The sequence below is a fragment of the Dromiciops gliroides genome, chromosome 2 (genome assembly GCF_019393635.1).
Source record: "Dromiciops gliroides isolate mDroGli1 chromosome 2, mDroGli1.pri, whole genome shotgun sequence".
Classification (NCBI taxonomy): domain Eukaryota; kingdom Metazoa; phylum Chordata; class Mammalia; order Microbiotheria; family Microbiotheriidae; genus Dromiciops; species Dromiciops gliroides.
Genome location: NC_057862.1, coordinates 8,847,794 through 8,871,579, shown reverse-complemented (window position 1 = coordinate 8,871,579; position 23,786 = coordinate 8,847,794). Strand labels below are relative to the sequence as shown.

At 46.0% G+C, this 23,786-nt stretch overlaps 1 protein-coding gene across 2 annotated transcripts in view; it reads left to right on the top strand.

Annotated features, from left to right (window-relative positions):
- The window catches only part of DOCK1 (dedicator of cytokinesis 1), a 586,118-nt gene that overhangs the window by 79,910 nt on the left and 482,422 nt on the right, over nucleotides 1–23,786 (top strand). Inside the window, exons 7-13 of one of the 2 annotated variants that reach the window (XM_043984307.1) lie at nucleotides 4,214–4,349; nucleotides 5,420–5,577; nucleotides 7,712–7,793; nucleotides 8,231–8,366; nucleotides 14,318–14,390; nucleotides 17,818–17,897; nucleotides 22,548–22,673. In XM_043984307.1, the coding sequence (XP_043840242.1) occupies nucleotides 4,214–4,349; nucleotides 5,420–5,577; nucleotides 7,712–7,793; nucleotides 8,231–8,366; nucleotides 14,318–14,390; nucleotides 17,818–17,897; nucleotides 22,548–22,673 (791 nt within the window). Of the gene's footprint in view, nucleotides 1–4,213; nucleotides 4,350–5,419; nucleotides 5,578–7,711; nucleotides 7,794–8,230; nucleotides 8,367–14,317; nucleotides 14,391–17,754; nucleotides 17,898–22,547; nucleotides 22,674–23,786 lie in introns of both variants that reach the window. The other variant, XM_043984306.1, reaches the window with a different exon arrangement.

The following is a 23,786-nucleotide window of genomic DNA, read 5'->3' as shown; positions in this document are numbered from 1 at the left end:
GGTGGGTTGAAGGTCCAGGAAGAGAGGCCTTTGGGTGGGGGCATGGGGTCATGTGAGAACCATCTTCAAGGCTTGGAAGAGCTGACGTATGGAGAAGGGACTACTAGCCTTGTCCTGGCTGGTTCTCAGGAGCAAAGCCAGGGACGATGAGAGGAGGTTGCCTGAAAGGCAGATCAGTTTGGGCTTGATGTCCTGACGCTGAGAGCTGGCCCACACGGTGATGGGCTGCTGAGGGAGATGCGGGCTTCCCCTTTGGAGGCCTTCACACAGAGGCTGCAAGGGCTGGTTGTTGGGGAGGTTAAAGTGGGGGTAGATGCGAGAACTGCCAAGGTCCCTTCCAACCCCCCAGTTCTGTGATTCTCTTGTCATTGATCCACATGCATTGATCTTTTTGAAAGTGGCTTGTGTACATCCTCAAGTCTCATATTTTGTGGCAGCCTCGCCTTTGGGCCTAGGCTGGTTGGCCCAGGAAATCTGGAGTCTGCTCATTGGTGTTTGTTGTGGGAGGGGCTGTCAGCTCAAGAAAAAACACACAAGCAAACAAAACTGGTCTCTGGGCTAGGATTTACTCTGAAGTCCAAACAGGAAAGTATTTTGTTTTGTCATGACTACAGGGTTATTTGGAAGCTCGTTGGATAGATCTGTGCAATTGTTTGTGGGAAACTTGTGTAGAAAATACCTGCCCTGCACAAGGCCAGATATTCTGGGCACAGAGAGTGTTTTCTCTTGGTATAATGTGCTTTGAACTCACACTCTGAGAACACCTGCTTAATTTGACTGAAGGCAGCAGCAAGAGTATCTTATGTGCCAGCGTAATCTTGTTATCGGCGGAAGGAGGTGAAGATTCAATAAGGAAGCCTTCCGCAGGCATTCTGTTCCCAGAGACTGTTGGGTCAGCTGTGCAGTGCCAGCCCAGGCAATGGCAGATGGCATCCCCACCGGGTTCGACCCAGAACTTGGGCTGTTCCGTTTTGGGAGATAACCTAAAGAGGAAACTGAAAAAATGTGGCTGTGGTTTCAGGAGGATGATGGTGGTGATCATCTTATTGTTATTGCTGCTGTTAATTATCAATCACTTAATTATTTATTATTATTGTTGCTATTTTACCATCATTCCATGATGCAATCCTTACACGTTCTCATTTGAGCCCATGAGTGGGGGCAACTGCTTCAATAATCTTTATTTTACTGATGAAGAAACTGATATTTAGAGAGATGAAGTGACCTTGTCTTTATTTTGGATCGGTTTTCTCTGGGAGGCAGTGAGGCAGTGTGGACAGAGATGAGTCCTGGAAGTCAGGGAGCTCTGGGTTCAAGTTCTGCCAAGGACACGTCCTAGTTGTGTGACCGAGGCAGGCCTTTCATGCCCAGATGTTCATCCAGGCAGCTGTCTCGGCTCATAACTTTCAGTAGGGGTGCTGAGCCGGCTCCGTGGATGGGACAAATGGGATAGCATGTAAAACTTATCCCCCTTTGCAAACCTTAAGGCCCTACTCAGTTGCTCGCTATGCCTGTTGTTCTTCTTATGATCTGATCCCACAGCCTCCAGATAGTTAATATATTATTATGAGTATGAGTTGTCTGAGAGGCCATCAGGGCAGGGCCTGTTTCATTCAGTTTGCTTGTGTTCCCTTCCCTGAGCACAGTGACTGCTCAGTAAATGCTCACTTGATGGATGGACGGCCCGGTGAGAAATGGACAGCAGAATGGTGCCTCAGCCTCTGCGACCAGCCCTCTATCCACTGTGTCACACTGTCCCTCTGCGTGTGGATGGAGAACATGAAGCCACTTAGCCCTTCCTGAGGGGGCTGTGGAGACTGGCTTTCAAGCTCTCTTTCTGCTTTTGTTTTCTGTTTGACTTTGGACAAGTCATTTCCCTCCCTGGGCCATGATTTCCTCATCTGTAAAATGCAAGGGTTGGACCAGATGGCCCCCAGAGGTCCCTTGATCCTCTAGATCTGTGATCTGCTCATGATCTTTGAGGTTCTTTCCCTGGGATCCCATTGTGTTTTCACCATTCTGCACAGACACATATGAGAACACACACACACACACACACACACACACACACACACACAAACACCCCCCCTCTCCCCCAGCCAAGCAAAGCTTGATCAAGGAGAACAGGGTCTGAGTAGCTGTTTCATGGCCTTTAGAGTTCCGGGCACTGCCCAAAGATGTTCCGAGGATTTAGTGCAGACTTCCTCGCCTGGAAATATTTGTTCATGAGGCAGCTTGCCCTCCAGGTGATGCCCATGCTGGTCCCTTCTTCACAAGCAGGGACATGTTCCCAGTGGTGATGAAAAGATAACATTAATTCCAGTAATTGCCTTACAAATACTACCGTGGCTCAGTAATCGCTGTTTAAATACTAATCCGTGTTAAACATGTGTCAAGACTTTTCTCTGGGTTAGGCCTATAAGCTCTCAGTGAAGGAAAGTCTCCTGTCTGCTTGTTCAGATGGATTTTTTGAGAGTGAAAGTTAAAAAAAACAAAAACATAAAACCCAATCCACCAACAATCAAAAAAACCCCACAACCCAAACCAGTCTTATCATCCTCCAGAAAGTTGTCATTCCATCTTTATTTCCCGTCTCCTTTTCCGATCGCACTGACTTTTCCCTTAATGTGTCTGAGACATCGGCATAAACACCATGTCAATTTCAGTTATTAACATGGTGAAGCCCAGTGACAAAAGCCAAGTTCTGTTGACTTACTGATCCCAGGCCCGGAAGTTCTCGCCTCAGAATGCTGAGAATTTCTGGTTAATCGGCTGCCCTAGATCTTAGGTGGATGTTATCAGCGAACTTGAAGTATTTTATTTATTTTTTAATAGGGATTTTTAAAGGGACTAGACCTGCAATTTCATCGGCACAGGGGCCTGACAGTGAGGAAAATGCTCTTCTTTCCCTCTCCCCCCAAGCCCAGGTTGCCCCCAGCTTTAAGAAACGGAGCTTTGTTGTGAGATTCCTAGAGGCTGCGTGCGTTCATTTTTTGTTGGGCTACAGTGTCTGAGCCTCTGGCTAAACAGGAGGTTAAAGTCACTCTGGATAACTCCCAGGCTGGGGGTCAGGGGTCCCACAGGACCAGGCATCATTTAAAAGGCTCCAGTTTAGTTACTAAGTGAGTACAGAGGGAGGAAATTTAATTGAACCCAGAGATGAATATAAGAAATAGTGTCATTAGGACAGAATCCCAGACCTGGAGCTAGAAGGGACCTTAGAGGCCCATTATACAGAAGAGGAAACTGCGGCCCAGGGAGAGAAAAGTGACCTCTCCAAGACACTAAACAGAACCCAGGTCCTTCTACTCAGGAGCTGGACCCCTCAGACTCCCATCCTTCCACTGAAGTGGTTGTTGGCTACTTTCTATTGATCTGTGTGTGTGTGTGTTCTATTTTCTCTCTCCACTCCCTCCCCCCTCCAAAGAAATAACCAACGTTAAATTTCTGGGTCTAAAGAATAGTATTCTGTGACCACCTTGGGCTTTAATTTGTTATTTTCTTACTGCTTTTTCTTAATTCTGATTTTTGAACCAAATCTGTGATTTCATGAGGGTAGGGAGGGAGCTCCTAGCATTGACTTTCTGCTAATGCAGGTTGGTGCTTTCTCTGCCATTGGTAAATTTAGATCATAGTACGAGGAGCAAATTTTGGTGTCAGAGTCAGGACTGAAGTCAGTCTTCTGGACTCCCAGGCTGGCTCATTCTTCCCTGGGCTTGTTTATCTAGAGACGTTTTAAAATGTTTTTCTAACTTCTTATGTATTCTGGTGGGTGCCTTCAGTTTTTGTGTCGAGGTCTTGCACTGATATACTCAAAGCCTTCCTTATCACAAAGCCAAACACTTAAGAAAAAGTAATGAAGCCGGTAGAGCTTCTGCAGGCCGAGACCCCTGCCTTTCCATGGAGAGCGGAGACAGATATTTCATCTTCTTTATAATGACTTTTAAAATAGAGTCTGGTGGGTCTGATGTGCTTCCTTGCAGGGGGAAAGTGTTTATTGAGATGATATTGAGGGTTAGGCTGGATTTTCTTTTTTTTTTAAAGAACGGGATGTATTTCAAGTTAATGAAAAACTGTTCAAAGAAACAAGTTCTGGGTCTGCGGAGCCCGGCAGATTTCTCTGGTGGTGCCGCTTGTCCCACGCCTGGTCCCAGGACAGGATTCCAACTAAATAACGTCTTTAGGATGTGTCAGTGAATTCTTCTTGTTGTAGAGTTCTGGATTTGGATCTGGTTGTCCGTGATGAAGACGGAAACATATTAGACCCAGAACAGACCAGTACTATAAGCCTCTTCCGAGCTCATGAAATCGCCTCCAAGCAAGTAGAAGAAAGACTTCGAGAAGAAAAGGTAAGTTGTCCCTCCCCATGAAGGGGAAGGGGTGACTTCCTCTAGGGAGCTGTCATTTTCCTGATGAGTGTCAGGGTTGTCTCAGAAGGAACCATTGGGGAGCTTCTCACACAATGATTTGTGTCCAATTGAGTGATTAATGTACTCTGGGATTTAAAGTGGGGGGAAGAAAAAACCCATCATGGAAGGTGGCTGGTGACAAACCTTGTCCTGTGGCTTAGTGAAAGTTGAGAGAGAAGCAGGGAGGAAAGGCGGGGCCTGTGGGCTCTGTGTGGGACTTGTGATTCGTCCCATTATCAGACTGGGATAGTCGTGCCTCCCATTTTCTTCCTGGATCAGTTCTAGGAGACTCAGTGTGGTGTAGTGAATGGAAGGTAGAGTCAGGATGACTTGGGTTTGAGCCCTGTCTCAGGACACATACTGGCTGGATGACCATAGACAAGTCATTTAGCTTTTCATTGTCCCAGCGGGGCCCCAGACATTATAAACTGCTGTGGAGTTGGTGATCCATGGCCTCAGTGGAGGGATTGTCCACACTGGGAGTTTCCTCACATTTGGTTCAGATGCTTTCCCCCCATATTTAAAAAAAAAAAAGGTGGTACGAGTAGACCTCTCCGCCTCTTTATATCCCCCACTATACCTAGCACCATATCCTGGGATGAGAGGTTTAGATCTACAAGGGACCTTAGAAGTCGCTGAGTCTAACCCTCTCTTTTTACAGAGAGGAAATCGAGGCCCATCATGTTGACTTGCCCAGCTTAACACAGTTAGTGAGTGTCTGAGGCAGGGTTTGGACTCTGGTCATCATGACTAGGTCCAGAGCTCTGTCCACTACCCCACCTTGAAACCTTGTATGTAGAGAGTTGGTTGAATCCATGAGTGACTCTTTGAAGGATTTGTGTTCTTCACAAGACACGTTCAGTGTAAATGATGAAATATTTGCCCTTGTTGTTACTGAATGAATGGTGGTTCCATGGACTACGTCCTTTCTGCCCTCTCTTTGCTTAATTTGGGAGCTTTGGGGATGGATTGCTCATCTAACTCTCTTCCCCTTCTGTCCTCCATGTTAGTCTCAGAGGCAAAACATCGATATCAACAGACAAGCCAAGTTTGCCGCCACGCCCTCATTTGCTTTATTGGTCAATTTGAAGAATGTTGTTTGCAAGATTGGAGAAGATGCGGAGGTGCTTATGTCTCTGTACGATCCTGTGGAATCCAAGTTCATCAGGTGGGTGACTCTCCCTGGCCACCATCTTGGTTGTGCATGGGGTCTGCAGTCTATAGAGAACCCCCATTACACTGTTTTCACCAGGGCCTGGGAAAATATTCACCGATAAACATTAAGGAAGATGTCGATGTGGAGACAAATCCAGACAATTCTATTATGTTGCTGTTAGACCTTGATTGAATCTCAGTGCACTCTTCCAGACTAAGGGCACCACACCATTCTTATCATCTGGGAAGGAGGGAACACCCCACCTACAGAGGGAGATCACTTTTTGTGCTGGGCCCTGCCTTGGTGAAGGCTGTGTGGTATAGTGGATAGCACTTTACACTTGAAATTAGGGAAGAACCAGATTCACATCCCAACTCTGATCATTAATTACTAGCAGTGTGACCCTGAATAAATCACTCAGTCTCTTTGTGACTTCATGTTCTCATCCGTGTATGGGGCTAATAGGCATGCTGTTCAACAAACCAAAGAGCAGTTATGGAGAAAGAGCCGTTATGGGGAAGGCACTTTTGAATGCTAAAGCACTATGTGTGACTAAATGTTTGTAGGTTTGTAGGCTGAGAGCTAGTAGGAACCAATCCCCTCCTTTTACAGGTAAGGACACTGAGGCTTAGAGAAGTTAACTGGCTCGCCTAGGCTCACACAGCTAGTATGTGTGAGTCAGTATGTGGGCTCTGTCTCCCTGACTCTCAGCACTGTGCCCCAGGGGCTATGCAGGCTTGTCAGAAAGTTCTTTTTAAACTTTGAAAACTTGGATTTCTGCTTGAAAGCCAACACATTTAAAAGATCATTTAGATGTGAATGCTTTTTCTTATCTAATTCTTTCCATCTTCCCTTCAATGGAATGTAGATAGAAAGAATCTCCTGACAAGTCACAGTCCTAGAATCAATTGTTCTTTTGCATTTGATGTTTGGCCAACTTGTCCTAATGGATAAAATGGTGGCTTTTTGCAAAGAAATGGGATTATTGAGGGTTCTAGTTCCCTGTTGACTCACTGAGGATCTCTTTGGGGCCCCTCTAGGAGTGAACAGTTTGATGGGGATGGGGATGAAATGAATGTCAACCCATTCCCATGGAATTTTGAATATGAAGGTGATCATAATAGTAACAGTTTCTTTGATTTTAGGCCTGGTTTTAGGCCTGGTTTTAGGACATCATTTACCACCTTGCCCATGGTAGCCATTTTTCATTTATCCTAGGATCTTAAAATAATAATTGATAATTATAGCAATAATAAGGAGTTCCTCTCATCAGCTAATTTTTGTATATCTTTTTCCATGCGGCCTTTTCAATTTTTTAAGGAGCTCTTCTTTACAGTAGATTTTTGTGCCTCTTTCATCATTTGGTCTACTTTATTTTTTAACATATTATTTTCATTAGCATTTTTTGTGCCTCTTTTTACCAAGCTGTTGATCTTTTTTTAAAAAATGATTTTCTTGCATCACTCACATTTTTTCCCCCAATTTTTCCTTTACCTCTCTTATTTGATTTAAAAATCCTTTTTGAGCTCTTTTAGCTATGGTTGACTGAACTGAGAGTTGACTGAGAGTGGTCTCACCCTGGTGCAACAGACCTTCCCTGCTGACCTTTCAAGTTGCCTTGGGCTGGAAAATTGTTTCACCCCCATCCTTTTGTGGGTTTTGCCTCTCCAGAATTTGTTTTGAGGCATTATTTAAAGTTGTTTTGAGGGGAATCTGGGAGAGCTCAAGTGAGTCCTTGCAACTTCTCGGGCCATAATGTCTTTGCCCTTCTTCATTTTGTGTTTTTTATTGAAAAGAACTGTTGACTTGGTATTTTGACACCATTTCATTGGTATTTGGAAACACATGCAGCTCAGTACCTACTGTCAACTTGATTTGTGATGGGCAAGTTGCTATGAAATATTGTTGGGGTATTTTTTTGTTTTGTTTTGTTTTGTTTTTTGGTGAGGCATTTGGGGTTAAGTGACTTGCCCAGGGTCACGCAGCTAGTAAGTGTCAAGTGTCTGAGGCTGGATTTGAGCTCAGGTCCTCCTGAATCCAGGGTTGGGTTCTCTATCCACTGCGCCACTTAGCTGCCCCTGAAATATTGTTTTGATCCCACATTCAATGATGGAAATTAATTTGCTTTTCTTTTTTTTTTTCCTAGTGAAAACTATCTGGTCCGTTGGTCAAGTTCAGGGTTACCCAAAGACATAGACAGATTACATAATTTACGAGCAGTATTCACTGTAAGTATATCTGTGTCTTTCATAAGATTTAATCCTCTGTTCTAACCTGATTAGTCCTTCACATTCACTCTCCCCTCCCCTAAAAGATGTCCAGAATCTGGGGTTGGGGTTAGAAGTGGGAGAGTCTTGTGCTAATTATTACATTACCAGTTCTAATGAGGTTTCTCAGAATTACCATGATTCTCATCTGGAGAGCAAAGAAAACCCTCTGAAGGGACATTTGAGCCAGTCTTTCGAAGGTGTATCTTCTCTGCCCAATAGGAATGGATTATTCTTCCCCTGATACTTTGGTGTGATCCTTGTGTGAATAACTTATTCCGATGCTAGGAGTAGTGAGGGGAAAAGAACAGGGATCCATCTTTTTAGTTGACCATTGCAATTGAAACTCACTTGAATAATGGTTCTCCAGAATAATTTATGGAAATTCATCTCTGCAGGACCTTGGCAGCAAAGATCTGAAAAGGGAGAAGATTAGTTTCGTCTGCCAAATCGTCAGGGTCGGCCGGATGGAGCTTCGCGACAACCATACCCGCAAGCTCACCTCCGGCTTACGGCGACCTTTCGGCGTCGCGGGTATGATTTTTGTCCCCCTTTTCAGTGGTCTCCCATTGTCAGAATCCCATGGAAATAAGAACTTTGATATTGAATATTGGACAATGGGCAGTTTGGGGTTCTCTGGCCTTTCTGACGAAAGGATGAAATCATTTGAGGCTTTTCAGTAGGGTTGAATGTTTGCCCCTCACACTTGGTGTTCAGGTTTGGGAGATTTGAAACCTAAATCACCCTTTTGATTTTTAAAGTTGATCATATCCATCCCAGGGAAGACACTGGCCTAGATTTTCAGCCTGTGGGAAATCAGGTTAGTAGCAAGGTTTGAGTAGTCGGGTGTCAGTGGTTGATTGAATGGTGAATATATGGAGGCCACAGAAAGAAGTTTAAATTATTCACTGTAGACAAGGTGCCTCAGCAAAAGTAGTCAAGGAGAAATAGATTGTTTTTATTTGTGGCCAGTTTCTATGATAGTCTTTATAAAGAGAGAGGGGTGTGGAGAGGGTTTAGCTGGTAAAACAGGCTGCAGAATGAATGCAGATAGCTCATTCTCCCTGATTTCTGGAATCTAGGAAAGAGAGAGCAAGAGAGAGAGCGAGAGCGAGCGAGAGAGAGAGAGAGGGAGAGGGAGAGGGAGGGAGAGCAAGAGAGCACACACGCAGTAACACCCATGCATGTGTTTTTGTTTACTGACATCATGGTGTCCAGCCATGGTCTAGTCAGCAGAATTCTCACCATGGAACAGAAGACCCCCTGGGCAGAGGAGTCCCTGCAGTTAACACTGTTGGGTCTTGGGACTGAATAAATTCCTTTAGCCCTTAGCCTTTGTATTAAAAGGTTGATCTACCAACAGCCCAATGGACAGAGTGTTGGTCTTAGAGGCAGGAACCTGGGCTGGCATCCTGCCTGTGGCACACACCGGTTGTGTGACCCTGAGCAAGTCACTTCAGAATCCTGAGCCTGAGTTCAGATTTTATGGCTGCATCAGTGGTCATTATGCAGTGGTCTTCCTTCTTGTCTTCTCTCTGTATTGGCCCCCGATGACTAGGCTCTCCCCAGATACCGCGTCCTCTGTAGATTTCCACGGTGTTTCTCCTACCTCTCTCACGGCTTCTTTTGAGTCTTCTTGGCTGAATCATCATTGACATCACACTCTTTAGCTGGGGAGAATCCCCAGGGCTCTTCCTCACTCTTCTTCTCTTTCTGTATTCTTTCTCGGTGATCTCATCTACTCAGATGGGTTTAATCGATGGCTCTCCCCGGTGACCCCCCATTCCCCCATGAAGGGATATGGATTTCTAGTCTCTCTCCAGAGTTCCAGCTGTTAGATTTGTCTCCCTGGATGTCCCATAACCACCTCAACCTCAAGGTGGCCCCAGACAAGCCCCTTATCTTTCTCTCCAAACCTGCCCCTCTTCTAGACTCTCCTGTGTCTGTTGGATAAGTCGCCCTCACGGTCACCCAGCTTTGCAGTCACGGTGCCATCCTCAGCTCCTCCTTCTCCCTCACTTCCAGTAGTTAGTCGGTTCTCATACCTTGGTGGCTCTGCCTTCTGACCATCTCTCCTCTCTGTTCTCTTCTCTCTACTTACACCCCAGTCACCCCAGTTCTAGACTCTCCTGTGTCTGTTGGATAAGTCATCCTTACGGTCACCCAGCTTTGCAGTCACGGTGCCATCCTCAGCTCCTCCTTCTCCCTCACTTCCAGTAGTTAGTCGGTTCTCATACCTTGGTGGCTCTGCCTTCCGACCATCTCTCCTCTCTGTTCTCTTCTCTCTACTTACACCCCAGTCACCCCAGTTCAGGGCCTTCTTGTCTTTCATGTAGCCTTCCATGTGCCCAGAGCCAACATTTCCCTGTTGATTACACTCATCTTTCTCCCTCGCATGCCCTCTATCCTCCAGCCAGAATGGTCCCTTGATGTTCCTGGTGCATGGCAGCTCAACTCCTTCTCTGCCTTTTCCCTGCCTGTCTCCTAGGCCTGGAATCAGGTGGTCCATTGGATAGAGGGCTTGGGGCCAGGGAGACATGAGGAGAAAGCCTGCTTTAGACCCTGACTAGCTGGGTCATATTGGAGAAATCTCATCACTTCACCTGGGCCTGATGCTTCAGGCTGTATAGTGAGGGGGTCTGACAGCCTCTATCTAAGGGCCCTTCTGGCTCTGAATCTGTGATCCCCAGAATGCTCTCCTTCCCAGAATCCTTAGCTCCTGCTGAGTCTTCCCTAAAACCACTTCCATTCCTGATTGTTGTCTGTCCCCCTCCTCTAATCACTGTGTGTTTTTCATACTTCCTGTATATGAAAGCATCCTGGGGCAGGGAGGAGGGCTGGCCTGCCTCTGATTCACCCTGACTGTGTGACCCTGGCCAAGTCATTTAACCTCCTAGTGCCCTGGGCAGCTCTCTAAGCTGTAGAGGAGGTGTCGACCTGCTTTGGTCGGGGAAGCTTCCTCATGGGGGAGGGGTCCCCAATAGCATTGAAATTGCTGGCCCAGCCCTTTCCTCTCCCTATATTTACTTCTCATTTCCATCCATTTGTATCCTCCCAGAAGAATATAAGCCCTCTGAGGGCAGGGCTGTCTCATTTCTGTCTTTGTGTCTGGCATAGCCCTAGAAGGGGCCTAAGAAATGCTTGATTACTGGGTTGATCGATGTCAGTGTTGAGTCTGGATCTGTTAGGGGAGGGAGCTCCCGAGCTTAGGGAAGTCACAGACCTTCCCTTTGTCCAGGCTTTGTGGACAACATTTTGGCCCACGTTATTTCTGATCTTTGAGGCCAAGTCCAGAATGAGTCTAGAAGTAAAACCCTAATCTTTCTAGATCTAGAACTATGTGGGGACTTAGAGGTCTTTTAGTCCAACCTCCCATTTTGCAGAGAAGGAAACTGAGGGCCCTGAATGTAGGGTGACTTGACCAAGGTGTCACGGGGGGAAGCTTCAGAAATTGGGTTTGCTGGCCTGGGAGGAGTCCCATGGGTGGACTTTTGAAGCTCTTATTTATCTGGAGGCTTCAGGCCCATAGCTGGGACTCGGAATCCTTAGAATCTCCAGACTGTAGCTTTCTGTTCTCTTCAGAGACTTCGAAGCTCCCTGAGTGTTTTCTTGGTGCCAGACAACTGAGCTATTGCCGTGTGTCAGAAGTGCACGGGGCTTCTCTTCTGCAGCCTGCATATCTTGTCACATTTTCTGCTTAGACCTTTATTCCATGTAGACCCTTATTCTATACATTCATTCCGTGTAGAGTTTTATTCCATATATTCTGTATAGAGCTTTATTCTCTCTATATTATTCCATATAGACCTTTGTTCTATAGATTCCATACAAGGAGGAGTCATATGAGTTGACTTCTCTGAGCCTCAGTGACTTCCTGTGTCAAGCGGGGATGCTGATAGCACCTCCCACACAGGATAGCTGTGAAAACCAACTCAATAATCAACTAATAAACTTTTGTGCCTACTCTGTGCCAGGCCCCGCGCTAAGCTCTGGGAGCACACAAAGAGGCAAAAGACAGTCCCTGCCTTCAAGGAGCTTACAGTCATTGGCAGACAACATGCAACCAGTGTCCACAAGCTACATACAGGATACAGAGGACTAATCAGCAGAGGGAGGCACTAGAATTAACAGGGCTTGGGGAAGATTAGGAGGGATTGGAGGAAGAGAGGCCGAAATAATTAGCTATGTTAGGTACTGTGGAGCAGTTCGGTGTGAGGCATAAAGGGTTAGCGTCAGTATCAGAAGGACCTGGGTTCAGATTCTAGTTCCTTCACATCATTGGGCCAAAGCCATATACATGTGCGTGTGTGTGTGTGTGTGTGTGTGTGTGTGTGTGCGTGTGTGTGATATGTATGTGCTTACATATGTGTATATGCATTTGTATGCTTGTGTATGTGTGTATGCTACATATGTGTGTGTGCGTGTATGATATGTAGGTGCTTACATATGTGTGTATATGCATTTGTATGCTTATGTATGTGCGCATGCTACATATGCGTGTGTGTATGATATGTATGTGCTTACATATGTGTGTATATGCATTTGTATGCTTGTGTATGTGTATATGCTACATATGTGTGTATGATATGTATGTGCTTACATATGTGTGTATATGCATTTGTATGCTTATGTATGTGTGTATGCTATACATGTGTGTGTGAGATATGCATGTGCTTACATATGTGTGTATATGCATTTGTATGCTTGTGTATGTGTATGCTACATATGCGTGTGTGTGATATGTATGTGCTTACATATATGTGTATATGCATTTGTATGCTTATGTATGTGTGTATGCTACATATGCGTGTGTGTGTATGATATGTATGTGCTTATATATGTGTGTATGTATGCATTTGTATGCTTGTGTATGTGTGTATGCTACATATGCGTGTGTGTGATATGTATGTGCTTATATATGTGTATATATGCATTTGTATGCTTATGTATGTGTGTATGCTACATATGCATGTGTGTGTATGATATGTATGTGCTTATATATGTGTGTATATGCATTTGTATGCTTATGTATGTGTGTGTACTTGATATTTTTGAGATACATAGACATATCTGACATTTATATAAATACCCATATATTTACATAAATATATGCACACGTACATATCTGTATCTATATATACATGGGCATTTATATAGATCTATGCATCTATTTGTTTGAATGTCAGCTATTATTCTCATAATTTAATTTTTCAGGTCGAAAGCAACCTTTGGGGTCCTATGTAGAGTTAGCGTAGCTCCTTAAAGTGTCTGAGATTAGAACTCCCTTCAGTCTTGCTCTGCCAGATACTTTGAAGCTGATTATGTAAATGAATTGGAAAATATTTTGAATCTGGTGATACCAGGATCTTGTTGGATGAGTTTGGACCATGGGAGGGCCACATAGTTTTCTCTTAGGGCAGAATGAACAGGTCCTCCAGTTTTTGCCAACAATTCCAAGTATGTGCCCACACCTAAAGGGAGAACAAATCTTAGGGAAACCCCAATGGAAATGGCAGCCGAGTAGTCTGTTGCATCAACATATGATGTTTGACTTTTGGAGAAAAAGTCAAGTTTGGAGCAAAGTTCTGCACTAAAAACTTTGGAGAAAAACTGTTCATGAATAACAGATTATGTAAATAACCCATTTCTGCTTAATCTAGTTCAGATTTATTTCAGGTCTTGCTTGCTGGCCAAATTTCAGTTCAGGGCTTCTGGGAAGGGCAAGAATCAAGAGAGATGTTCTATGTTGGGACCAGAGAATGACCTTCAGTTGACCTCTCATTAGGCATTGGGCTAGGTGGTGCAGTGAGCCTTACAGATGCTCTGATGAGAGATGTAGGTACGAGACATACGGATGTGAGCATGAGCAGGCCTCCTGCCAGGTCTTAGCAGGAGTCAGCTGTGTCAAAGGGATGGACTGTGGGGAGAGGCGCTACCATTCATGGGAAACCAGAGAGCTGTGTAGAGCCCAGGAGTAATCAAAACCACTGATTAAGTGACCCCCCCTGAAAAGGATGAGGCTCCGACCTGCTCAACAAGGTCCTCTCAGTTGCCTGGTTTATTATTTTCAGAAACCTCCAGAGACTGTTGGCATCCATCTCACAGGCTTTGTGTGAGCAGCACACGAGAGAACACAATGTTTCCCAAAGGGCTCAGTGGAATCCTAAACTATTTAAGGCTAAAAGTTTTAAGAGCACTTCTTAAAATCTAAAACTTCACTAAGACTTTTGGAACACCCTTGGGACGCCAGTTACTTGGCAAACCTTAAGATACTTTGTTAATGTTAATTGTTATTGTTGTTGTTATTATCTTTAAATTATCTTGGCTTGGAATGGAAAACATCTCAATTTGAGTGTCCTAAGTCAGACATAAAGTTTCTCTTAGATTTGGTGAAGGAAATCTGGGCGGCTCAGAACCAGCTGACTAACTTAACAAACAAATAGTAATTAAATATTAAAGTGGCCCTTCCCTCTGTTTTGTTGTAGTGATGGATGTCACAGATGTAATCAATGGGAGAGTAGACGATGAGGATAAGCAGCATTTCATCCCATTTCAGCCGTAAGTATGGTACTAGGACAGCCCGTGGCAGCGTGATGTGGGAGGGAGCTGTTGATTGCGTGACTCTTCAGGTTATCTCCAGAAAGCAATTTACAAAACCAGTCACCTAATAGTAAAATAGGTCAATTTGTCCATCTTTGCCTTAGATGGTTTTCCATCAAATATTAATGTGTTCTTTTATATAGAGGATATAAATAGCCTAGTTTTTGTTTTGTATCTTCAGGGCTTAGCATAGGGCCTGACCCAGACCACAGTCTTAATAAATGTTCATTCATTCATTCATTCGTTCGTTCATTCATTCATTCATTCATAGGTGCTACAGAGTGTTGTCCTCTCATATCTATGCTTTTTACCTAACTTAATGGAGACAGTGTCACCTGGGGGCCTTGCCTTTCATCCTAGACATAGTTGTATCTCAATGTATATGATTAATGTTTTCCAACAAATGTTGTGTAAATGTAATTTTTTGAAATCAAATGATTCCAAATAGAAGTTTAGTTCTCTCCTTATAAAATAATCCAGCTGGCCACTATATATCAAGGGCCTCTCTATGTGGTGCATTATTTTGTTAAGTGCCAAAGCTTTCTGGGTGGTGCGTAATTACCCCCTCAATGCTCCATGTTCTTCAGGGGGTCTTTACCTGCCTTCTTTTTTTTTTTTTTGGTGAGGCAATTGGGGCCAAGTGACTTGCCCAGGGTCACACAGCTAGTAAGTGTTAAGTGTCTGAGGCCGGATCTGAACCCGGGTACTCCTGACTCCAGGGCCGGCACTCCATCCACTGCGCCACCTAGCTGCCCCTTTACCTGCCTTCTTTACTAGTCTGTTGGTACCTCGCAGTTCCTTGGGGGAAACAAAGGGCAGCGTGGAATCCTTAGAGAGCTTTGAGTCAATAGTGATGGGAACTGAAGAGTGATTTGTTGATAAATTCTGTGGGAACAATTCAAAAAAGGAATGTGGAGAGTGGACCATGGAAGGGCACCCCAGCAGTGGCCTTTGCTGGGAGCCTTCAGAGGTCAGCACACCTCGTTCTCCACCGAGGACAGGAAGAGAAAGCTGGGCTGGCAGCCGTTGACTTAGCAACTACATGATGCCTTCGCGATTGGTATACCCTGGAACTGAGGATGAGGGTTCATTGGGCCAGGCTTTATTGAAAACATCTGTTCCTGACTATTGACCCTTGATTTTCTAAGTTCTACCAGGCAGACACCTGGTCCTAATTACTTGAGTAATTTGAGGCTTGTGCCCTCTGGTAATTGGATCTCCTGGGAACTTATATGGAGCAATGGGAAGAACATTCCACTGGGGAGGAATGCCTGTCTTCATGTCAGTGCTTAAAGAGCTGGGAGTCCTTGGGCAAATCATTGGTTCTCTTTTGGCTTCCTTTACGTCATCTGTGCAATGGAGACAAGAATACCCTGCCAGTTTGGCAGGTAGGAAGGTAGGCCTAGATGATGTTTGGTGAGGGCTACCTTCAGACTCTCTGGGACCTGTGATTCTGTGCTTTTCAGAGAGGAGAGGCTTATGTTTGGAATTAAGAACCAAGGGAAAAAAGCCATTTGTAACATAATTCATAACTCATCTGTGTCATTAGCCCATCTATTTAGGGCAGAAAGCCATTCTTTTGGACGTGTCACAGGTATGTGTTTTTAGGAACAGCACCTAGTGGAAAGTGATAAAGGGGAATACAACTGAGAAGACACTCTGGGAATTTTTTTTTTGTGGGGCAGTGAGGGTTAAGTGACTTGCCCAGGGTCACACAGGTAGTAAGTGTCAAGTGTTTGAGGCTGGATTTGAACTCAGGGCCTCCTGAATCCAGGGCCAGTGCTTTATCCACTGAGCCACCTAGCTGCCCCGACACTTTGGGAATTTTGTATATGGGAGGGGATTATCCCACACAATGAGCAGGCAACAGGATGAGAAATAATATTTCTATAAAATTAAAACGTGGAAATATTTTCATTTTCTTTAATGGTGTTGTGGCACTATTCTACTGAGTCCATTGATGACTTGACAGTGACTTATTATAATATTAAACTGAAATAATTTATCAGCAAACCAGATTAGTTAGAGAAACTCAGGCTAAAAAAGGGAAGTGTTATTGTTGGGAAGGCTGATGATTAATTTCAGACTAACTCAGTTTCAAGGAAGATGATAGACTCTATTAAGCACTTACCTAATGGTCCAGTTTACCACAATCTCTTTAGCCAAGTGTCCCATTTTTACATCGTTGGATGTTAAATCTTTAGCGTAATTTGTGACTCCTTCCCCCCGTGCCTGGTAAATAATACAGCACTGCACATAAAAGCTTAACATGAGTTTAATAGTAAAACAAGTTGTCCACCCGGGTCTTTGTGGAAGGCTTAGAGCCCATGCTAATGAAACTACTTTTTAATCCATTAAAACTGATTGATTGCCCTATGGAAGAGATTTCAGGAAGGATGCACCACGGATTTCTTTCTCTTTGCTTATAGTCAATTGTAACAAATTGTAGCATTCTTCACAAAGGTGACATCATGGCCTGAGGGGCATAGCTCCACCCTCCCACCCCTTGACGGGTGTCAGGGTCATTCTCCCCCATAAAACATGGCAGATTTTCCCCCTCTTTTCTCTGTTCACATGTTGCTTTTTTGTATCCATTCATTCACTTGCTCCCAAATATCAGTCCAGTTCACTGCCCTTGGCAGGGTTGATGTGGGAGACTTAAGTGACATTTGTAAACTTTCTTTATTGTTTATAACTGAGGCCACTCTCCTGTTTTCACCCAGAGTAAGCATGTGCTCATAGGTGACCCTGATGCCTCCTAGCTGATCATCTTTGCCTACACATATAGGCAGCTATCTTGTAGCTATGGTATAGAAGAAGCATTTCTGTGTTGAAGGTTTGTCTCCAGTGTGTTCTTTCTTCCAAATCATGTGTTCTCTGCTACTTAAAGTGTGTCTAGAGATGATTCAAGTTGCAAAAATCACCCTTGAGTTTCTGTGAAATCTCATTCTTTCCTGCCAAGCAGCTGGTGGTTAACACAGCGCTCTTGTGGGCTGCTGCCGTCATCTGCCGGTAGCTGTGGTCCGCCACACTTCGTGTGTGTGGTGTGTGTGTGTGTGTGTGTGTGTGTGTGTTTTCTAGGGTAAGAGTGCCGCCTAATTGGCTTTGCCTCTCTTGGGCAGTGGAGAATCGTCCTGATCAATGATCTTCCTGTGTCTTTCTTGTTGCTTCTCTGCCTGCCCCTTTGTCCTGCGTTGACTAATAACCGGCTCTCTGTCACAACTCCATGATGACGATCTCTCGTGTCCCCTTGTTATGGTGACTTGTGGTTCTCTGTGCCCCTTTGTCTCCCGTGCTGTTGGTCGTCCCGCGCACCTTCCAGGCTAGCTTTGGACGACGTCATTCGACACAAGCAGCTGAACCTCTCATCCCGTTTTTCATCCAGGGTGGCGGGGGAGAATGATTTCCTGCAGACTGTTATAAACAAAGTGATCGCAGCCAAAGAAGTTAACCACAAGGGACAAGGTGGGTGAATGGCGGCGTGCCCTTTAAAAATTAATCGATTTATGAAAATAAAATAATTTCTTAATTGTTAAAATTAAATGAAATTTATTAAAAATTGGCCTTTGCTTGTTCATGTTTCCCAGAGGGAATGTGGGAGACTTCCCTGAGGGGACCCAGACGGGCTCAGGATTCCTTGACTGTGATGACCCCTTAAGCCCAAGATTCTAAGGGTTTGGGGCAGTTGGGTTGGGCTGCGTGGAACGGTAGATGGAAAGAGGCCAGAGCGTGGGTTTACCTTGTGAGGCCTTCAGGAGTTCGAGCTGGATACGACTTTATTACTGATGAGTTTAGACGGGGTCCCTAACTTTACAGAGGGGAGTGGCCCTTGATAGTAACTAAGGTTCACGTAGCCCTTTGGGGTTTGCACTGATCATCTCATTGGATTCTCATGGCTCACTTTACAGAAAAAGGAGATAAGCAGATCCTAGAGGACTTACCCAGGGTAACCAGCCCGTTAGACACCTGGGGACTTGGTGCCCAAGCGCAGCCTTCTTCCCACTCCCCCATGCTGGGTCTCTTCCTGTCTGAGCCTCGTGTTCGCCAGAATGATGTCAGATGTGAATAGCCAACGATACTGACCCAGCCCTGGTGGGAGACCCCCAGACCGTTTGGAGCAGTTGGGTCATGATAGTGAGACACCCTGCTCCTCTTTACTGTCCTCATCCCCCGCTCGCATGTGTGTGTGCACCCGTGTGCTTGCAGGTGTCTCTCTGGTTCATCATGTCCCGCTTCCTTTTTCATCCCTCTTGGAAAGTGGCGGCTGTCGCTCAGGCCATTGTTCCTCTGAGTTATGGCCTTTCCTTCCCTGGGCTATCAGCATTTTTCATCCTCCCATACCACGTTTCCCAGCAGTTGACCTTCTGCTAGGACAGGTAATGAATCCATCGCATCTGAGCGGGTGACAGTGGGCACCGTGGGTTGATGAGGAAGGATGCCAGAGCATGGCTATTACTAGTGATGCCCTCCTCCCCAAGGTCCCTCATGGCAAGAGTCACCTTCAAGATTGGGTCCGTGGCATGCTTAAAGCAGGGGGCCGAGGCTGGCCCCCAACTCTGTTATAGGATTGAATCAGCCAGTATCCTAGCTTCATTTCATACGGACAGTGACGGCATGATAGCAACAGCAGTGCCCTTTCAGAGTTATAAACATATGTCCTCATCATGCTTAGCTTAGCGACATCAAAAGTACCCCCATTCTGAGGAGTGTCCCTGTTTTGTGCCAAAATAAGCTGAGGTTCCTAGAGGTGACTGGATTTGTCCAAGGTCATCCAACTAGAAGCTGTCGGAATCAGCATTTGGAGCTGGCTGTGGTGATTCATGGGAGCTGTGGGGCCAGTCTTCTCTCCTTGAGAAGTTCTCACCAAAGGCTGTCTCTGGGAAGAACGCACTAGCAGGAATAGCCGGGCAAAGTTGGAAGATCCTCCTTGCGAGATGGCAGGCCGGCAGGGATGTGGTTTTAGCTACATCCACCCTTGAAGCTGTTGGCCGAGTTCTGGGGATCACTATAGGGAGATCCAGGCTGATCATGGGTCTGGGACTTAAGATATTGAACTGGGAACCTGCTCAGGAAAAGGTGGGCCTCCTGGCCCACAGAAATTAATTCCTTAAGGAGGTCCAAATGGGCTACTGTCAGTTTGCTGTCAGGAAGCTTGTTAATCAGTAGGGGGACGAGTTATTAAAAACCAGCTTCCTGACACTTCCTGGTGCTCTTTGTAGCGAGAGCTGATCGACTGGTCACTTCAAGCGGCTCTCTCCTTGGAAGCCACTTGGGTCAGCACCAGGCTGAAATCCAAGTGGGTGCCAAAATGTAAATAAAACTGGCCTAGGGCTCTGCTTGGGAGCAAGCACTTGTTGCAGTGAGGAATGGGATGTGTCCCCATATCCCCAGAGATGTTGGCAGAGAGAACGAGAGGGACACTGGCTTCTGTTAGCAATTCATCCTTTACTCGGTCACTGTGTGTGGAGGGACAGTTCTCCGTGTGTACTCATACCTGTGCATTCCTTGGCACAGACACATGCCTGCGTGGGCATTATCAGTCTTGTGAAAAGGCTTAGAAAGAACATTATTGCTTTGACCGGCCTTAGCCCATCCCACAAGTGCTGTTATTGCAGTTTTATCTCGTGATAGAGACATCATTCCATCGCTTGTGTTTTTCATTTTTTAAAATATTTGGGCCAGAACCTCACAGCTCTCCTATCCATTCGAAATTACTTTGGAACCTATAATGAATGTGGACACTGAGCCTACGGATATCCTTCAAAAGTCTGTCTGTATCATTTGCTAAAAGATTTATAGAAACTTTTTTGGCTGCGAATTTTTAAAAATTGGTCTAGATTTGTCATTTCATTGAGGTTTTTTGTTGTTGTTGAGCACTCTTAGTGTGGAAATAACCTCTTATGCTGCAGATGGGCACCTTGTGACTTATGGTCGTAGAGAACTACCCAGAGGGTCCCCCTGCCCTCCCTTGGAGTCCCCCAAGTTCTGTTCTCTGGCTTGCCTGGGGTCACCCAGCCGCTAGATGTCCGAGGTGGCTCTTGAGTATGGGGCTTTCCAGGGGCAGGCTTCTAGCCACCATGGCCCATGACTGCTTCCTATGGTGGGGGATTAAAAACAATGCCCATGCCCACCCCGCCCAGAAAAAAACAACAAACCAAACCCACACAACAACAATACCACCCATATGGTGAGAAGAGTTCATCCCCTTCTTTCAGGCGTTCCTTTTAAATGCAGACTAATTGAGCAGCAAACATCAAGTCTCCCTAGGCCTGCACTGTTTCAGTCAAAGGGGACTGAATCTCCCAGATGTTCCATTTCAGATTCATACACTATTTCCCTGTGCTGTCCCCCCCCCTCCCCCAGACACGTATCTTTTTGACATGTGGGGGAGGAGCAGTGGTGTCCTGTGTGTCATCCTTGGTTCTCTAGCAGTAGCAGCCCCTGCCAATTCCGTCTTTATGCCTCCCCCCTCCAGAGGAGAGCAAGGCTTCAGAATAAGGGGAGCTGACAGTTGGCGTCAGTAGCCCAAGACGTTGGGAGACTGCTTTTTTCTGCTGTGTTTGTCTGAAACACGAGTGGTTGGATCCTGCTTCTCCCTCACAGGTGATGACCCAGGATTTGCTAGAAAAGAAGCCTCTGGGCCTGGAGTTCAAATGCTCAGGGTTCTAAACCTGACTTGGTCACTTACTTAGCAGCTCGGTGGCTTGGGCAGGTCATCCCAACCCAGTCAGTCCTGGTCAGTGCCCACGTCTGGGGAATGACCGATTTGGTTTGATTGCCTCCCAGGGCCTCTGCTTCTGGCTGTGGTGTCCTTGGGTCCCTCCTGTGACAGGGGGCTCACCCCTTCCTCTTCTGTAAGCCTGCATCATGGTCATTCTAACAATGACGTGTCCCCACTTCCCAGATCTGGAGTGATGCTCTTTGCAAAGTTTTAATGTGCTATAGAAAGGTCATCGTCATTATTGTTACTGTTAGAATTCCTGCTGGGAAGCTCATTTTCATTTCTCCTGAGGAGGAAACTGGAAAGTGGACGTTAGCTAGGGTGTGCTCCGTGGGAGGGGAGACTCACCTCCCTCTGCAGACTCCTTATACATGGCGCAGGGGCAGAGGGATGGGTTAGAGCCTCTTCCAGGTCTGTGCCACCTCAAGTCACTGAGCCTCAGTTTCCTCCTCTGTAAAATGAGGGGGTTGGCCCACTAGCCTTTGCAGTCCCTACCAGTTCCAAGTTTAAAATTTCAGAGCCACCAAGTGTGGCCACAGTGAACAGAGCTCAGGGCTTGGGATTGGCCTCAGATACTACTCTGGGCTCTTTGCCTCAGTTTCCTTATCCGTAAAATGGGAGGAATAGTAGCACCTCCCTGCCTGGGTAGTTGTGAGGATCCAATGAGATGATGTATATAAAGTGCCTTGCAAATCTTAAAGTGCTTTGCGAATGTCAGTTATGATTTATGGTTATTATCATTGTCTCGTGATGAGCTGGGCCTTGCTTCTCTGTTTCCCCAGGGCCCTGTAGCGGAGGGGGTCGTGAGCACCATGAGGTCAGGGGTGGTGCCTTGGTTAAGCTTTGTCCCTCAGTCAGCTCTGAGTGCCGTCCTCTGCACCCACGAGATGCACAAGAGATTTCTGTTGACTGTTGAAAGAAGGGTTTTGTGAAAGCAAAACTGTCCCCCAGATTGGCTGGACTCCCAGACGTGCCCACCCCCCACCCCCCTGGGAGTCCCGTGATGCATTGTAGAAATGTCAGACTTGGGTTCGAGATCCTCCCCTGCACTCATCCTGCTTGGATGTGATGCAAATGCCGGTCTCGGCAGCCCACTCCCTGAGCAGCCCTGTCTTCTTGCTTACTTGAAATGCCATATGCTTGGAAATCATTTGTCCTACAGAGCAGGTGCTCCCAAATGTGGTGGCGGCCTCCATCCCCCACCCTCGCCCCCACCCCCACCACCAGTGGCGATCATGTTTTATAGGACTTTTGATTGAATAATACTCGTAGTACAATTGAAAAAGTACTGACTCTGGATTGAGAAGACCTGAATTCAAATTCTGACTTCAACAGCCATAACAACTAAATCTCTTAGAGTCTATCTTGCTAAAACCCTGATTTTTGTACCTTAGGATTGTGGGTAACATTGAAGCTTCTTCCTGGAGATATTCGCCAGATCCGTAAAGAATTCCCCCACTTAGTGGACAGAACCACTGCAGTTGCTCGGAAAATGGGCTTTCCTGAGATCATCATGCCGGGTGAGTGTGAGGGCGCTCCAGGCTGCTATAGGCTTGGTGTGGGGTGGGGGGGTGGGGTGATTGACTTAGCAGAATGCAGGCCCCTCCATCGGCGAAAGGTTCTTTCCGTGCTTGTTGTACTGATGAAGACTGAGGAGGTGTGCAATAGATAAAGACCGGCTGGTGTCCAGTGGTGGGCCGTCATGGGAGACGGTCCCCACGTGCCCCCAACCCTTGGATGCCCCCTCTTCACCTCCATCTCTGAGAAGGCTTTCTCGGCTTTGTGTTTTGTGTTTTATCTGGCTTCATACGCATCGTTGTTCAATCTGCAATCACAACTACCTCTTTGTGACCCCCCCCCCCATAGCATGCCACACCCTCTGTCCTCCACGATCTCCCAAAGTCTGCCCAAGCTCATGCTCTTTTTTCCATGCCACCATCTGCCCATCTCATCCTCTGCTGTCTCCTTTTCCTTCTGCCTTCAGTTTTGCCAACATCAGGGTCTTTTCCAATGAGTCCTGTCCTGTCATTTATATGACCCAAAATATTTAAGCTTCCCCTTCAGTATTTAACCTTCCAGTAGTCTCAGTCAGTTTATTTAATTGTTGACAGGTTTGTTTCCTTGCTGGCCAAAGGACTCTCCAGAGTGTTCCCTTTCTATATTAATATGGAAGCCTCCTCTTCCCCCAATATCCAAATCCATTCCCGCTCTGTCAGGACACTTGTTCTGAGCAGCGGAAGAGAAGGCTCTGGGGTTGCCTGCCCTCCTGCAGATCACCCTCATCACTGAGGGCACTAATTCTACTTGTCAAGCCCACACTGTCTGGGAGAGAGACACTGCCTTCCATTTCCATCCCTCCCTCCTTCAGTAGGGAGGTCACTTTCCATAAGACGATTGGCCAGAATGAAAGTGCTTAGCCCTCAGGAAATGACGAGTGACCTTTGCAAACTGGCTGGTAAAATCTGGTGCCTTTAAGAATATACAGCTATCCTGGGACCGAATGCAAGGTCTAACCTGAAGCACCATTGCTCATCACCCAACATGGTGCCCTGGAAGGAATGTGAGATTGGATTCCAGCTTCGTTTCAGTTTCCTCATCAATAACATGGAAACAATAATCTCTATAGTTGGGGC